Genomic DNA, 17,051 nt, shown 5'->3' on the forward strand with positions numbered 1-17,051 from the left:
GACCTCAAAGAGTATTGCAGTCAATACCTCCCACCATGGACTCATTGGAGCAGTTAAAACAAGACCAATATGGCCTTTGCACAACTCCATTCACATTAATCTAAAGGGGAGACTTGCCCCAAGGAGAGCAGTGTAGGAGGGAACTAATATTCTGCCCTTTTACCCTCATCTTGCGGTGTGCCCTCTGTTATTGGACACACACTGTGATGTCAAAGAAATCCCAGTTGCAGTACAGTAATGCGTCTTGCCTGTGTTTTTGAATGTGTGCGTGTGTGTGTGTGTGTGTGTGTGTGTGTGTGTGTGTGTGTGTGTGTGTGTGTGGTGTCTGTGTGTGTGTAGGAGTATGTGTGAACTTGTGAGTGGGTGAGAGAATGAGAGAGACGGTGGAAGAGGGAGAGGTGGAGAGGAGAAAGTGAGACCATTGGGACTCTGTCCAGAAATGGCTGCTCTGTGCTGTTTTGTTGAGATGCACTGTTACGGTACGGCGCGGTTCAGCTCAGCTCTGGCTTAATCAAAGTGAGTGGCCCTGTCACGGACGTGCGCTCACATGCCGCGCCCCCCTCCGAGGTGGAGACGCTCGGGCGATAAATAGCTCATCTGACAGGCCACTCCTCAGGGACGGAAGGGAGGGGGGTGGAGGAGATGGTGGTGGTAGTGATGATGATAGCTATCCACTTCAAATAGCCATGCCACAGATGCCAACTAAAACAACAGTCACAACAATGCCCACAGATGCAGTGGAGAGGAGAGAGCTTTCCTGACGTCCAGCCACAGACCTGGCTCATAGAAGCAGGTACGGAGGTATTGACCCTTTTGTGTGTCAATGACGTACATCTTAACAGGCTACTACTGCATACAGGTTACATCGAGCAGCATGGCTAAAGTAAGATACACTAAATGTAAAACCCTGCTTTTGTCGACACCAAAATGACGGGGAGAACTTGTGACATGCAGACATTACAAAGAGATATGTGCATGTCAATTTTCTGTGAACATTCTGTAGATGGGTGGCTCATATAATCACAAGTCCTCAGCATTGATTGTCACATTTATCAATGCCCTTGGGTTAAGGTGAAATGCAAGTATAAAAGACCTGTGTGTGTGTGTTTGTGTGTGTGTGTGTTTTTTTCTTTTTTGTCTGTGGCAGCATGCCCTGGCCATTTCATATTCATGACCCAATCTCAGTGAAAGCAGACACTGGTTACTGCTACTATTTCGGCCAATCACACCAAGTAGCTCATTTTCAGAGCTGAACGAGAGGGCTAATGTTAGAGCGAGGCCTAGTGAGGGGCATGGCAATGAGGGTCCAGAGACATAGAGCATGCCCGCGCGCGCGCGCTCACACAGAGAGAGCGCTGTTCGCCTGCCACCTGCTGCTCCAGGCATACTAAAGAGACACACAATTAAGAGGTATCTGCTTATTTGCTGTTGAGGGGCTGCAGGATCTGAGAGGTCTGCAGGGTCTTCCCTCTCCATATAATGAGCATCTCCAGCCCAGCACCTCCTTCACCTGCTCTGCCGCGAGGAACACACATCATTTCCGTGGAACTGACTCAGGGACTTGAAAGACAAATGAAAGGGGTCGGAGGCCACCATTGGCATCAGCCACCCCCCCCCCCCCCCCCCCCCTTTCTGTCTCTCTCTCTCTCTCTCCCACTCACTCTCCCTCTCTCTCCCTCTCCTTCTTTCTCTGCTGTCTGTTTCTATCTCTCCTTACCCTGCATGTTTCAGTGATGGCTGATATAAATGGCTTCCCAGGCTTGACAGGGAATATTTGCCTCTCATGCACTTCATTGTGAGAGCCATTACCGGTAGGCTGATTGTCTCCTGCAGAGGCTGTGAGCATCAAGTATGAGATGTGTTTTGATGTGATGTGACTTTTAAATACACCTGTATTATTGTTGTGCATTGGATCTGCAAAGCAAGCACTTTGAGCGAAGGGGACAATTTTCACCTGCAATATACGCTTTACTCTTAAGTGCAAAATGTAATACCGTTTACATATGGATATAACATTATTACCTAAGGCTATCTTATGAGGGGGGGGGGGGGGGTCATGTTATGCATATGCAGAGCAAGCTTGTGTTGAAGAGACTGAACAATGCACTCAGCTCCACTTACAATTCCAATCGATCCACGCATTTCCCGTACCCAGGGCATTTTAGTGCTCAGATCCCCAGACCGGCAATCGCGTTAGCGGGTTCAGCGCGGGGCCTGTTACTACATTATCGGTGCTGTGTTAGTGGGCTTCAATCACAGTAATGCACTCTGTCTGCTCGTGACCTCTCCTGCTCCTCAGCTGTATATCAGCCATCCAATACGGCGCTCAAGGTAAACCCTAGCCAATGACATGCACAGAGACGGAAAGGGCGATGAGGGGAGAGCACATAGGATGGTCGGGGGGAGGGGGGGGGGAGGGCAGTGCGGACCTGCACATCTAATCGACAGCTAATGTTTGTATTTCGTTTCAGCTACACAAACAGATGGACATCTGTTGCGCCTTCCCATTGTAGGGATGCACTTTTTTTGGAGCACAGCAAACCACAAGACTGAGAAAACTGACGTGTTGAGGAGTCGTGCTGTGCCCTGGGTGGACCGCAGATTGGGCTCATAGTGTCACTGGGGCCGGTGCAGGCTGGGGGTTATTGGGACAGTGATGAAACAGCAGGTAATCTGGCATCGGCAGCCAAGTCTATACTGTGCATACGCTATGACTCTATAGTTTTATAAACAAGTTTTCTTTAGGAGGGAATGTGAGATGGAGACTTCCAAAGGCTGAAGAGGTAGGAAGAGGGAGAGAAAGACCGAACTGAGAGAGAGAGAAAGACACACAGAAGGCAAAAAGTGGGTGAGAAATAAGGGAGAGAGAGGAAGATGGAGAGAGAGCACGGAAGGAGAGCTTGAGGCGGGAATAGGGTGTGGAAAAGTGGGAACCTAGCCAGAGAGAGAGAGAGAGAGAGAGAGAGAGAGAGAGAGAGAGAGAGAGAGAGAGAGGGAGAGAGAGAGGGAGAGAGAGAGAGAGGGAGTCATGCAGGACTGCCACCCTCCTGACGACTGAATGGAGGCCCTGCCACACTGTAACAGGATTCGCCAGGCGACAATGGCGAAATTCAGTTGCTACGGTTACACAGCACAGTCTGGCCTGGGGGAGACGATAGGAGGAGAGGGGGCCATTTGTGACATCCACGTAGTGTCTGTAATCCCACAGCCCTCTCATTGCTATCAGACAGGTCTTCTGCCGGCTGGTGCTGAGTATAAGACGCCGGCTAATACAGAACTACTTTAAAAAAGACAGTCAGTTCTTGTGATAAGTGAAAGCCCACTGTGTAATCATAATGGAGAAATAATTAGCGTATGCAATTATTCGCCGTAATAGAAAGCACAGTGTGCATGGTTCTTATGGAGGGAATGATGGTAGGTTAAGAGAACAGACACTGCAGCTTCGCTCAAGAAAGCGATATGTCTTCCTTAACACAGTCGTCTGGACAGCCTGTACTGTTATTGCAAAATTCTACACACACAGCTACAGTACGCACACTCAGATAAACCTAGGAGCTGCCTGGTGCCAGAGACAAGAAGGGGTTAAGTGCCTTACTCAAGCACTCAAAGTGGAAGTTGATGACAGAGGAGAGAATGTGGTTTTTATGTCGAGATATGAGGCCAGAAAAGGAATCTAGGCTGAAAAAAATACAATAGTCTCCCACTTCTCAATGAGATTTACTCTGAGCTTAAGTTTATTGTTGCTCCGGGGTCTGGTTGTTTGCCACCCTGTCTTGTGTAAAGCTGTCAATAACAGCACAATACATCTGATTATCGATTTTCCTTCTGCTAGATCAAAATAACTTCTATTTGTCATTGATTAACCAGGCAGTGAATAAAAGTTCATTTTCTCAGGGATAACTTTGCTTGATTAAAAAAAGCAAATTAACACAGCGAGACAGAGGGGGTCAATATATCTGACAGTATCTATAAAGTGGATAGACTTCCAGGCCTATTTTGAAACTGAGTAGGCCCTAGGCTTACAAAAACACTAGTGACACAGAGTGAAGATGGCTGCTTTTTATTTCACTACCCAGGCTGCCGCCCTGGTCTATCAGCATTCTCATAAACAATTGACTGGGTCTAATGCTCCCTCTAAGAAGACGAGAGTGTTGGCTTTTTTAGGAGGGTTGTTCCACTCCTAAGGTTTATCCATCTGAAGCGAGCCTACAGAAAAGGAGGGCAGGGGCATGGCCATCCGTCAAAGGGGTGTCAAGAGGCTGCACAGCAAACCTGAAGCCCTTACATTTGTATTGATTTGCCATATAAAGGTCCTTGGATAATTGCACAATAATTTTCAAGCCGAGAGCACAAATTCAGAGACACTCCCCCTCCCACACACACAAGAATACACACACACACACACACACACACACACACACACACACAAACCAGCAGCCACCCACACACGCCGACATCAGCCCACCCATGCCGTCCTCAAGAGCAGCAGTCCACTTAAGAAGGTTGTCTTAATGTTTAGACTGGCGTCCTTGCTGTAATAGCTGTCTTGTAATGACTATGAAAGTAATGCTAGCATAAGAAAAAAAACAAGCCCCTGGAGCTTTAGAGACTGAATACAGGGATATCTTTGACCGATGTTAAAACTGGCCCTATTCGAAGAACTGGAGTCAACGACAAAGGTAATGAGACGAGTCTGTGTGATTGCATTGTGGGAGCCATAAAACTGCATTTATTGGCCAAGGGGCCCTGCGTTTCACTCAGATTTAATCAGCAGCTGGCCCTTAGAGGAGTCTAGCGCCATGACATACTACAACAGCACTGACAATGTACAGCATTGAATATGCAAGGCATCCTATCCATCTGAACAGACTTGTTGTGCTACTGGTTCCCTCAGGAGACGTGCAGTCTGCGCCTAAAATGGCTTCCAGGATGGTCCAGTTCCAATCCTCTAGTGCTGAGTGCTTGGACAGAAACAAAAAGTGAGTTTTGTGTGTTTATGTGTGTGTGTGTGTGTGCGTGTGTGTGTGTGTGTGTGTGTGTGTGTGTGTGTGTGTGTGTGTGTGTGTGTGTGTGTGTGTGTGTGTGTGTGTGAGCACAGCAGCAAACTGTGCAACACCATGAAGTGCCAGACCTGGGCTCTGCCTGTGAAATGTAATGACCCAGTCACTGTGGCTCCCCAACAGCTTCTCTCTACTTGGATGAAAACTAAATTAAAAGCGTGTCACTGGCTGCACCACTGGAAGATTAGCCTGTGGTGGTGCTGCTGCTGATGAGGGTGGGGATGGCTATGAGTTGGAGGCTCATCTGCTCTGTTGCCCCCCCCCCCCCTCATCCCCACCAAATGCAGCTTGATGTTTACTCAGGCTTTGGAGATATTCCCCAGGAATTAAGCCTCCACTGCTCACCTGTCACTCACCGTCTCACTCCCTCAGTCTCACGCTCACAGTCCTGGAGCTCCAAAGCAGTGCCACTGAGCTGAGCCTCACACCCTCCTCTCTGCAGACACACTTCTGACAGAGAAAGTGGCAAACATGCAAACTCTCTTGCACTCGCTTTCTCTCTCTCTCACACACACACACACACACACACACAATCTACAAAAAACATTATGAAATACTCCAGTGTAGCCCTTCTGACATAGATATACCGGTAGTTTGTCTATAGTCTATCCTGCCTCATGTTAGCACTGCAGGAATGCTGATCACCAACTTCCCTGAACTGACAGATGGGACAAGCCATGGACTACGCTGAGAACTCCCCGGCAACTCTCCCACACAGAACCTGAACACACACACACACACACACACACACACACACACACACATCCACACACACGTCTACACAAGCCCACACACCGGTTGACACACCAGCCTCAGTCTCACCACCATACATCTCAATCACGCTCCCTGTGAAGTGTGCACCGTCCTGCTGAGACTGCAGAGTGCGCTCTCGTTTTTTAATGACTCTGTTTGCAGTTTGTGTGTGGCACATTAGCAACCGTCGCCCCACGCATGACCCATACACCACGGGCGGATGAATGACCGATGGAGTTGGCATCCTGTTAATGTGGTGGGAGGTATGAAAATTGGATGTACCAGTTAATATTAGTTTTGACTAATGATCTCTTCTGTTAACCACACAAAAAGGAGGCTTCAAGAGGGTGATGTCTGGTTATTAATGAGCCAATAGAATGTTTATCTAGCACCCCGACCGTTGCAAATGAATGCCTGTGAAATTTGATCTATTTAGATGTAATTGCTGCAGCATCCATCCTCTTATCACGGCTAGTATATGGATGGCACTGTAGATGGTGGCGGTGGAGTGATTGGTGCTCATTCATTTTCACCTCAACAAAAAAAGACAAAAGCAGTGCATGCTTCCAATTACCTATGCGTGACTCATTGCCGAGCTCTCAGCAATGTGCTCAATTATGATTTGTGTGAAAGTCTGAAAACAGCAAACTGAGATGTCTTTCACAGATGTGATGGACATGAGCCAAAGATATAGTTTGGTTTAGGTCAGAATGCCCTATGCAATGCACATGCGATCTGATGAAGGCCTTGTAGGCCGAAACGTTATCGCCTATTACACGTCTTTTGTGTGCGGCACCTTTCTTCTCTGACTTAGGTCAGAATGGCACCAAACAAATGTGGCCTTGGTGTCACGTGTCATTTTATAGGTTCATCAGAGTGTCATCATAGGCTGCCATTGCAAAACGCTTTTAAAAATGAACAGTGTCTGGCATGTACCAAATAAATGGCACTATGATTACTGACAGAAACCTTGAACATGTTCCATTTTTTCACCGCTGTCATACTTTATGGCGCATAAATATGCATGAAATGTATGCCAATTGTGATTCATTCCAAAGTCTGTTCTTCATGGTCTTGTTTTAAAAATATAGTTGTTGTGTGAATGACCTTACATCTTTTTCTGTTCTGCTGTGTTTTTTTTCTAAACCCATGATGCCCACCATGAAAACCACAACCTGACAGTCTTAACAGAAAACCAGCTTCATCATATACAAATCCCATTTGCTGTTAAGACACAGACACCAAGATTTAACAGCGCCTAAATACATTAGAGGAACTCGCTGGTCATGGTTTGGTTTATGTTGGTGAAAGCTTTTCTTGTGCTTTCCTACAGTGTGTTTTATGGTAGATGAAACACAAAAATTGCATTTTTCATCACAGAGAATATTTATGCTCCTGAGCCCTAATAAAAATGATTACAGAGCCTACAATGGGCGCTAGAGGTTGACCAACAAAAAAATTAAGAGTGGAAAACATGCATATTTCTCTTTTGCCATCACGGTTTTCCTTGGCTCAGTAGTAGTAGTAGTAAAGCACGCTACTTCAGTGACAAGGAGATGAAATTGAAACCCAGTCATCTGTTTAAATATCCCAGTTATTGTCACATGCTAATGAAAACAATTTTTCACTGTTAAATTTGAATAGGAGGAATCGCCAAGAATGCCTGACTGATGAAATAAGATAGAGAGATAGAGAAGGGGGAGAAAGTGATGACAGAGAAGGATAGAGTAAGAAAAATGGGCCAAGAATGTAAAAAATACAAAGATACAAAGGGAAAGGCAGAAGGAGAATATAGAGAATATAGAGAACATAGACAGACACAGTGATGTGGTGGGATACAGGGAACATAGACAGACACAGTGATGTGGTGGGATACAGGGAACATAGACAGACACAGTGATGTGGTGGGATACAGGGAACATAGACAGACACAGTGATGTGGTGGGATACAGGGAACCGACAGCTTCTCCCCAAGTTGTTACTTTGGCTTGGCTGTCCCTGGGTCTCTACAAGGTACATGTTGTATTTCCTATTCAGACTCATTGTCAACACCTACTTGATTAGATGATGATATATTGCAAAATCAGCTTGTGTTAAGCACTGCAAGGCAAGGAATTTGTGACAATACGTTGATTAAACAACAAATTGATCTTTGACAATTTATAGTCATACAAGAGGCAACAATCAATAGCTTCATTGAGATATTAGCTATATATTCCAAAATGGGTGCTAAAGTCTATGTGTACTGAGGTTAATATCAGGCAAAACAACTGCTGACCTGCAGCAACTCAGCCACAGAATCCTCTTATCTAGCCCATAACATTTGCCACCTCTATGCACTCTCTTATTACCAGGCCCTATTCCTGATAGGGGCTGCTGGACCTAAAGGTTTGGGGCAGGAGAGGGTGCAGTCATTGGTGGCATCCTGCCCTCTTCAATAATGTGTCGCAACACCAACCTTATGTCACCATTGCGTTGACTCTCATCCGTTTATCCTGGGTGTAAGTTCAAGCAGGCCAGCACTCCATCAAGGAGTGCCCTTGAGACAGAAGGAAGGTAAGGGAAAGAATGGGCTACAGAAGAGTCTCTAGGCTCCTACTGCACATGTGCTTCTGCCACAACACACCACTCGACATCAGCATGACTCCTCTGGATGATCCAAAATGGCAACGGGTGGGGAAGGGGAGACGAAGAAGCCAAGAGTGAATCAAATCTGGCGAGTAAAGCGTGTGATTTAGGTGAACGGATGACTTACAAGCCTTCCCGAGGATAAAAGCCAATTAACTCCCCGGCAAATTCCAGTGGTGGATTTGCCTTGTGACATTAAGCGCAGACATATGGTAAAGTTGCATGTAATTGGATTATGGTGATTAATACAGCTCATCATTTGCTATGTGTAAAGCACGGGAATCACAGAGATAGCAAATATCCTCGTTGGCTTAGACAGGTTTGAGGACAGATGCCAGTCACAGTGATAAAAACCTTTGAAAAGTATTCAGGATGCTAATGTGAGGTTTACCACTCCACAAGCACATTCTATCTGAAGAACCCTCCGGCTTGCAGACGACATCAAGAAAAGGATGTGGTTGCTGGTCGACAAGCAAATATACACTTCAGGGTGTTGACAAGAAAATGCACCAAAATGCAATCTGACTATTTCTTGTGAATTTTAAATGGAGAGGCATGGAAACAATCTCAGATGTGTCACCAAGACAAACGAAGCCATCATGCTTGCATCTGTAGGTCATCTCTATGAATTGTGAACAACAGTAGTCTTCCCGCAAGCACATGGCAGGCAAACAATGAATTTAACAGAACAGAGGCCGCCGACAACTGACAGTGGAAAAACGCAGAACCTCTGAGTGGGCAAAGAATCACTTTGTTAATAATCTGACTGGAAGGGAAAAATGAACACTGAGTTTTCACTGAGTCTGCTGCCTGATTTACAATCTACAGAAGATGCAGTTATTTCAGTTAGCAGGTTCTACAACACAATAGCTTTTTCACAGTCTCTCATACAGCAGCCTTTAGGGGAGATTTCTTCAATAATACAGCACCTCCAGAAAATACTGTACCCAAAGCCTCCAAGGGAGAACACAATCAATCATGGCCTCCCTTTGTGACCTCAGATGCCCGAACTTTTAACTCACTACCCACCATTCTTATCTTCATATTCCAAACCATCTGTGCATAAATAGAGAAATAAATAATAAATGGATAAATGCATGTTTCAAACCAAAAGCACTTAATTAGAACGAAAATTGTCATAACAAACCAGACGCTACATGTGTGGGTGCTTTTTGCCGGCTGCAGGGTCAGAAGGAAGAGAGAGAGAGACCTCTAAGACGAGCTGCTCCACTGCCCTCCAGCATACAGACTCTCCTGTGCTGGAAAGTTGTCTGCAGGGATGTTATGAAATCCATGGAGGGTTTCTTAGAGCCCCTACAACATCTGTCCACTTGCCAGGATCGACATCTACCCCCTGCCAGGAACTCTCAACTGACCCCCCCCCCCCCCGGATAGATTCCACTGCCACTGAGTGTTCTCCCACAGAAGCTAAGGGGGAAGGACTAACACTTGAATTTTTTATAGAGACCCATGTCCTTGTGCAACCCCCCCCCCCCACGTGACTGTGTGCGATGGAGCCTGCTGTAAGCCTGTGTCTAGAGACAGAAGCCCAGGGGCTCAATCAACAGATGAACATCAGATCTCAGGATACTTTCTTGTTGACTTACAGCAAGCCAGCATTAGAATCCGGGGATACAGCCTCTGAGAAACACAGACAAGCTCTGAAAAATCTCTTGCCTGTTTGCATACTTCCTTACCGTGAGAAGCTTTTCCATTCGTAGTGCTGCTATTCTGTATGCCTGCTGACATGGAAGCTCTAAGCATTATGACTCTTCACATCTACAGTATGTGATGGATTCACCCGAGTTAAAGCCACATGATTTACTGTAACATGTAATGAGAAATGTATGCCATATGATACCACAAGCATGTGGCAATTATGAGGATAGCAAGAGAGTTTGAATAAAGCCTGTTACATGGCTCAGTCTCGTGGTCACAACAGATGAGCCATTTCAGGCAGTGGAGAATGCTGAGGGGTCTTGGCTTCTGCAGCATCCTACGTCAGCAGCATTTGAAAGGGGACAGTTAGTAAACATATGTGAGCATCGTTCTCAGGAGAGCTTTATAAAGGCCTTTCCATTCAAGGCCATCCCTCCAGCCCCTACACACACACACACACATTATTTTCACTGCACCCCAGGGACCAGTTATGAACCTGCAAGGACAGCCCTCCTCAGGCCAGGCTCTTTAGCCATTAGCAACACCAACAGTGTGTAGCCTGCTGCTGCCACCAAATACACTGCTGCTCCACATATTCACCACCAGACTTCAAATAAAAGAAGAATGCAACCTAAAGGACCAAAAGCATCTTGAGATGGGACAGTCCTCTCTCACATAACTCTACAGCAGCGAGAAGCCATCAGATCACCTGGCACTGTGAAAGCAAGGTCACACTACTAGGGGTGTGCTGCTGTGTCCGATGGACTCATGGATAAGCCAATCAAAATCATTCTTCAAAATTCCCTTGTGGTTTGTACTGACTATTTGAGTATACACTGCCGTTCAAAAGTTTGGGGTCACTTAGACATTTCCATTCCACTCCATTATAGACAGAATACCAGCTGAGATCAGTTGCATTGATTTTTTAAGCAGGGCAGCAGCTTTCAGATTACATCATGTGCTTTAATTGCAAAAGAGTTCTCCCATGTTTTCTCAGTTAGCCTTTTAAAATGATATCAGATGGTTGCTGATAATAGGCATCTGTATACTTGTAGATATTGCATTAAAGATTAGCTATTTCATCCTACAACAGTAATTTACAACATTAATGATGAAAACAAGGACATTTCTAAGTGACTCCAAACTTTTGAACGGTAGTGTATCTGTGAGTGAAGACAGAGAGAGACAAGAGGGAGAGAGTGTGATGCGGAAAAAAAGAGAAATTGAGGGAGGCCAAAATAGATAGATAGAAATAGGAGCAAAGAGAGAATACATAGAGTGAATGGAGACAGATGTGGGTATTTATGTGTCAGCATGATGACACTTCACTCTTCTGTTTGAGGAATGTTAAATGAGTAATAATTACAGTGATTAATATCAATGATTAAATGTTCCTATTAATGATTATTCCTGTAATTAGAATCAGTGGGATGCAATATGCTGTGGTTGTAATTTCCCCATGCAAATCAAGCTGCATTAACCCCCCCCCCCCCCCCCCACCCTCCCCTCCCTTTGCAGAATCTTCAACTGGAGAAAAGCCACATGCACAAGGTTTACTTTGCTGGCAAAGATCACGTCACTGGCTCACTGTGTTCACGCCAGATCTCAGTTCCCTTAATCCTCCATATTGTGTTGATTTTTCCACAAGGAAATGTTGGAAAAAAATGACTGTTGTGGAAAAAAATGACCCTCACAGAGATTTTTGGATTAACCTAGGGTATTACAAAAGAGAAAAAAGACAATGCCAGATGTCTTCACTACTGCAATCCTACGAAATAGCAGAATTTTAAACAGTTAGTGGTGCAGTTTTGTCATACTGTATCACCGTCTGCTAAATAAAAGCAAAGCAAAATCATAGAAAAGGTTTCTGTGCCACACACTTACTGTATTTTATGCATCTCTGAAAGATTTAAATAATGCCTGTCAGACAACAAATCATGATGAGGCATGTAAGGCATAGTGTAGTGAATCCACTCCGTTACAGGCAGCTGGATAAACTAATCAAGAGCAGCCAAACTCAGACACAACAAGATCTTTATCTGCCTGAATAGGACCTGTACTCTAACTAACCATGTTTCAGAGCAATTTACAGCAGTGGATTTCTGTTGAAATGGACCCATAAATGAAGCATGTGGTGTTAGGGCTGTGCTGTCCCTTGTTACAAGGGGCAGGATAAATTGCTGCAAGGTTTTGCACCGTCTGGTAATCTTAATCCCACACAATCAAGGCTGTTAAGAGTTCAGCCACAGAGCCACTGCATGGCTGTTAAACCTTCAAGCCTCTAGCACATTTCTCCATTACTTGGGGCTTATTCTGTTCTCACATGTCAAAGTCCCAGTTTACAGTGTGAGAGTGGACTACAGGGATGAGATGATTTGGAGCCAGGAGCATAATTCTCTTGGTCTTTGGTCAGGTATAACCTCAAATCTAAAAAGTACAACTACTTCAGATATATGTGCCATCTTAAAAAATCATATACCATGATGTGAGTGTCAACAGAAATGTGTGAAGCGTTTTATGCATAACAAAATGGAGTGTCTCATGTGAGTTTGATCCAGGCCTCTGGCATATCATTATTTGGGATAAGTGTCCATTTCACTGGTGGGTGAGAAAGCATCATTGCATGATTGCAACATGGTAAATGTCAGATATTCTTTATCCTCTGCTGGCCATCTGTTGTGTGAGCGTGTCGGGGCGGAAATGCTGACCTGCAGCGGCAGCAGGCACCTCTTTTCCTGGAGGGAGGGGCAAAGCTGTGACCTCCAAAAACTGTGGCAAAAGCTAAACCACTAACCAATCAGGAGACCAAACCATATCAGTGGGGGCAAAAGCTAAACATCAAATCAGACCAGTCAACGCCATTGCAGTAGCTTAGGGCAATTCCCAATACTAGCTAGAGAAAAGTAAACAACTAGGATACTGACTGTTCTTTATGTGCCGTGTTCAATGAACTGTAATAAAACACGTGAAATCCAGCGTCCACGAGAAAAGGGATTAGGACACCAGTGAAAGCTTAGTGGGTGAAAACGCCATAGAGTGTAGGGGCAGGGGGAGTTGTGGACTGAGCAAATGCTAGCTCAGCTCATGCAAATGCTCCCCCAACCCGATGCATTCCAACCTTTCCTCTGTGCTGCAAAGGTTTTCCCTGGCTTTGATCCGCTGAAAACACGGTCTCATTTCTAAAGTGTTAAACATGTCCATCTGTTTTCCCGGGGCCAAAGCAACAGCCCAGCGCAGATCCCGCCGAGCACCTTGATCATCTACAGTGGCAGTTGGTTTCTATAGCCGTGCCTGGGAGCCAAGGCGAGCTAATCCCTTGCGCCATGGCAAAGATGGATATGTCAGCGTGCATCCATCCATCTGTTAGTGCCCTCTTACCCATCCGGCTCACAGCAGCAGCCTGTCTGAGAACAAAATGGATGCAGCACCAGGTCTGGGATGGAATGGCTGGACACCGAGAGTAGCATACTACCCTCTTTCCTATCAGACACAACCACCCCACCCCCCACCCCCCACCCCATCCACCAAAACTGTCTGAGATCAGACTGAAAGCTTTCAGAGTGAGCCACTGATGCTTGCCTTGCCATGAAACCTGTACAATTTAGTTTCCACCCTCAAACACTTAGTGACCAACTCCATCATCAAGGGGCGTCTACAAAGCCAGCAGGAGGAAGTGAGCTTATTTCTTATGCCTAATCAGATGCCTTATGCCTTAAAACACACCCAGCAATCCAACCACAACACTCTGCAATTCATGCCACAGCGGGGCTGTAGAGAGATGGAGAGGATTACATTCAGCTACAGTGAGGCATGGAGAGCAAGACTACGGTCACCTGGGGTCACTGGGCGTCAGGCAAGAAACACACACACAGCTGGAGCTCACAACTCTACCCTCAACCGCCCAAAACGTCTTCCTCAGCAGAGCATGTCTGTCCCTGTAGGGAATGTGTGGTCGTCACAAGGCCAACAAAAGGGTGCATGCGTGCCCACCTGTGTGTCCATGGAGCGCGGCCAACACTTGGAGAGAGAGAGAGCCTGACGAGAATGCTGAGGAGATGGAAGGGGGCAGGAAGATGGGGAGGAGAAGTTACGGAGCGTGTCCAGATGGACATCTGCTCCTCTCTTCCCGCCTGGGCTAATCTGCCCAGTTAGCATCACTCACAGGCCAAAGCCCCTCCTGTGGCAGATGTCCTTGTCCTCCCAGTACCCAAACCACAGAGGCACCACCGACTCTCATTAGGATGACCACTCCAATAAGTCGACAAACAAATCTGCCATAAATGGCTCCAGTGCAACTTGGGTTGTCACTGGCTAAACTGAAGCACCTTTCAAAAGCATCTCTGTGTACTTCTAAAGGCCTTGAAGAGCGGGTGCCATTGGACATCAAAGCAGATTGCACCACTTTTCACCAAGCGGAAATGAGCATCTATACAGCACACTGGAGGCAGCTTGAGGAAAGACTTAGGAATGCCAGGGAAGCGTTAAATGCTTGTTAAGATTAATAAACACCCTTGCAATAACCATTTCCCAAGGTACGTTGATCATTGAATGAGGTCAGACATTTTACATGCTCTTGCAAAGACCCTGTGGAGATCTATGCTATGCAGGAGTGTGTTTGTGTGTTGTGTGTGTTTGTGTGTGTGTGTGTGTGTGTGTGTGTGTGTGTGTGTGTGTGTGTGTGTACACTACTGGATACAGAGGCAATACAATGACAGCTACAGTATGAAGGAAGACAAATGAGGCAAACTCCCAGGCATTTGTTCTTTCAAAGGGAAAAAAATAACAATGTGTGAAGAATAATAATCTTCAATGTGGGGCCACACAAAATTATTTAAAAAAAAAAAATGCTCAAACCAATTATTTCCAGGAGAACAAAAGCCAGTGGTGGGAGATCTGAAAGGGTAAACAATTGAGTATAATTTGCCTGCAGGCGGGTACGTTAAATACAATAAGACACATGCTGACTGGGCCAACACACAGAGGGCCAAGCAGCCCATCACCGCCATGCCACACACATGCGAGCGGTCTGCGTACTCAACACCTGGGTCAGTGTTTCACACGTGCACCTTTTCATCAACGCTGGGCCGGTTTCTTGACAAGACTTATGACCCAATTCCTGCTGTGCAATTATTCACTGTAGCTAGGTAAGACTGCCTAGTGTAACAAAGTGCTCAAATCATACACATCACTTGGGAGAACCAATAGTAACAACAAAACCATGAAAAATCTTCGACCTAAAATTTATCACATTTCAGGGAGAATATTGGTCTCTTTTAGTACAAAGCTTTGATTGAACAAAGATCTCCAAATGATTTACGATTACAAATGCACAAAAAAATTGTGAGCCTGAATGCCTGTCTTATTTAAGATGCAAGCAACATGACGCGAAGCCATGTCAGCTGTCTGGTTAATGCTGAAGGGAGACGATGGGAAGGCCTCGGCTCATAAATCCTGAACAATTCTGATAATGACGCGCAGGAAGCTCAGCACGTTCCATTCCATTACCGCTCACTGCCCTCCATACACAAAGCCCACAACAGCCTGCGGAGGAACCCTGTGTCCCCCATGAAAAAAAGAGCCAGCAAATAATAAATATGTCAGTTCTCATGATCAGATCGTGCATACCTCATGGCTCTACAAGTTAGAGGAAAAAATAGAGGAAAACAAATCATCACAAAAGAAAAAAGAAATATTTTTATAATAAGGTCCACAAAATACAGCCCAACAGGTTCAGTTTTGTTAACAGGATCGTTTCAGAGCAATGTTCATCCATCCACATCCACTGTCAAGCCAAACTTTTCACAGACTCAACTATTCCTCTGCAGTTCATTTAGCTGTTTTTCTCTCTGGCAGCTTGAGGTTGAGACAAGGAGACGGACAGCATCTTAAATTGGGTATAAAAAATGGACAACAGCATACAAAAAATGCTAGCCCAGAAAAAGAACCTTAAAAAATAATTTCACCTCATCCAACACAGCATGTGTGGGTTCAAAACCTCATAGCTCTCTGCTTCCAAACTTTTTTTTTTACTTCATTCATTTATAACATTGTCTTATTTCAGCAAAGCCTATGGGAAGTTTAGCTTAGCTGTTTAACATTCAGAACGCCACTTACCTTATCATCGCCAGACAAGAACACTCTGAGATTCACTCCAAAAAATACTGGACACACAATACAGAACATCCTGCAGCTCCAGTCCTACAGCGCCTCTAAAGATTTCCCAGGCATTGAAATTGTCATTATCTTCTAAGGTCATTCTTACTGGCCTCTATCATTTAGCTACTAATCTAACTTTCTTTTTATAAGTTAATAACTCCAAAAACTACAATACCAAGGTAATGAGAATAAAATTCTAAATTGTTCTCTGATAAAATATAGTTGTAGTTATAAAAGTCTAATTCCAGCATTGTATTGATGGCAGTAATAACCTTCATGATGCTCTATCTACATAAAATTTGGCTTTCAGATAAATTCCCTTTGACAAGCAAAGACCTCTTCTACTTTTTGATTGTTGCCATAGGGAGCTTGAACCTGGCGCCTTTTTGTTAAAGAAGGAAGTTTTACTATCAAACCACTTCATATTTTATATGAGGTGTGAGCCTCGGTTTTTTAGCATGACACTCACCTGACCAATTACAGAAAGTACTCTAAAAGATGGACATAAAGCAAAGGATGGAAAAAGAGCTCATGTCTTACCTAGCACTCCAAGCCGATAGTTCACAGTTATGACAATGACATTGCCATAGCTTGCCAAGATGCTCCCGTCAAACATATTCCCTGTGCCCTCCATATAAGAACCTCCGTGGATGAAAACCATCACTGGCTTGGGACTGCCACTTTCACGAATGTCTGGAAAGGGGAGAGTAAATAATTAGCAATAAATAATAAGGGGGAAATTAATACAACATGAAATGCCATCTCAGTAGTGTCTAATTGTTCTTTTCCCCTTCT

The 17,051-nt window shown here is 45.1% G+C and overlaps 1 protein-coding gene across 4 annotated transcripts in view; it reads right to left on the minus strand.

Annotated features, from left to right (window-relative positions):
* Nucleotides 1–17,051, minus strand: part of nlgn1 (neuroligin 1) — a 203,201-nt gene that overhangs the window by 75,465 nt on the left and 110,685 nt on the right. For all 4 annotated transcript variants that reach the window (XM_042057468.1, XM_042057470.1, XM_042057469.1 and 1 more), the window contains one exon: nucleotides 16,797–16,949. In XM_042057468.1, the coding sequence (XP_041913402.1) occupies nucleotides 16,797–16,949 (153 nt within the window). The remainder of the gene's footprint in view (nucleotides 1–16,796; nucleotides 16,950–17,051) is intronic.

The sequence above is a fragment of the Alosa sapidissima genome, chromosome 12 (genome assembly GCF_018492685.1).
Source record: "Alosa sapidissima isolate fAloSap1 chromosome 12, fAloSap1.pri, whole genome shotgun sequence".
Classification (NCBI taxonomy): domain Eukaryota; kingdom Metazoa; phylum Chordata; class Actinopteri; order Clupeiformes; family Clupeidae; genus Alosa; species Alosa sapidissima.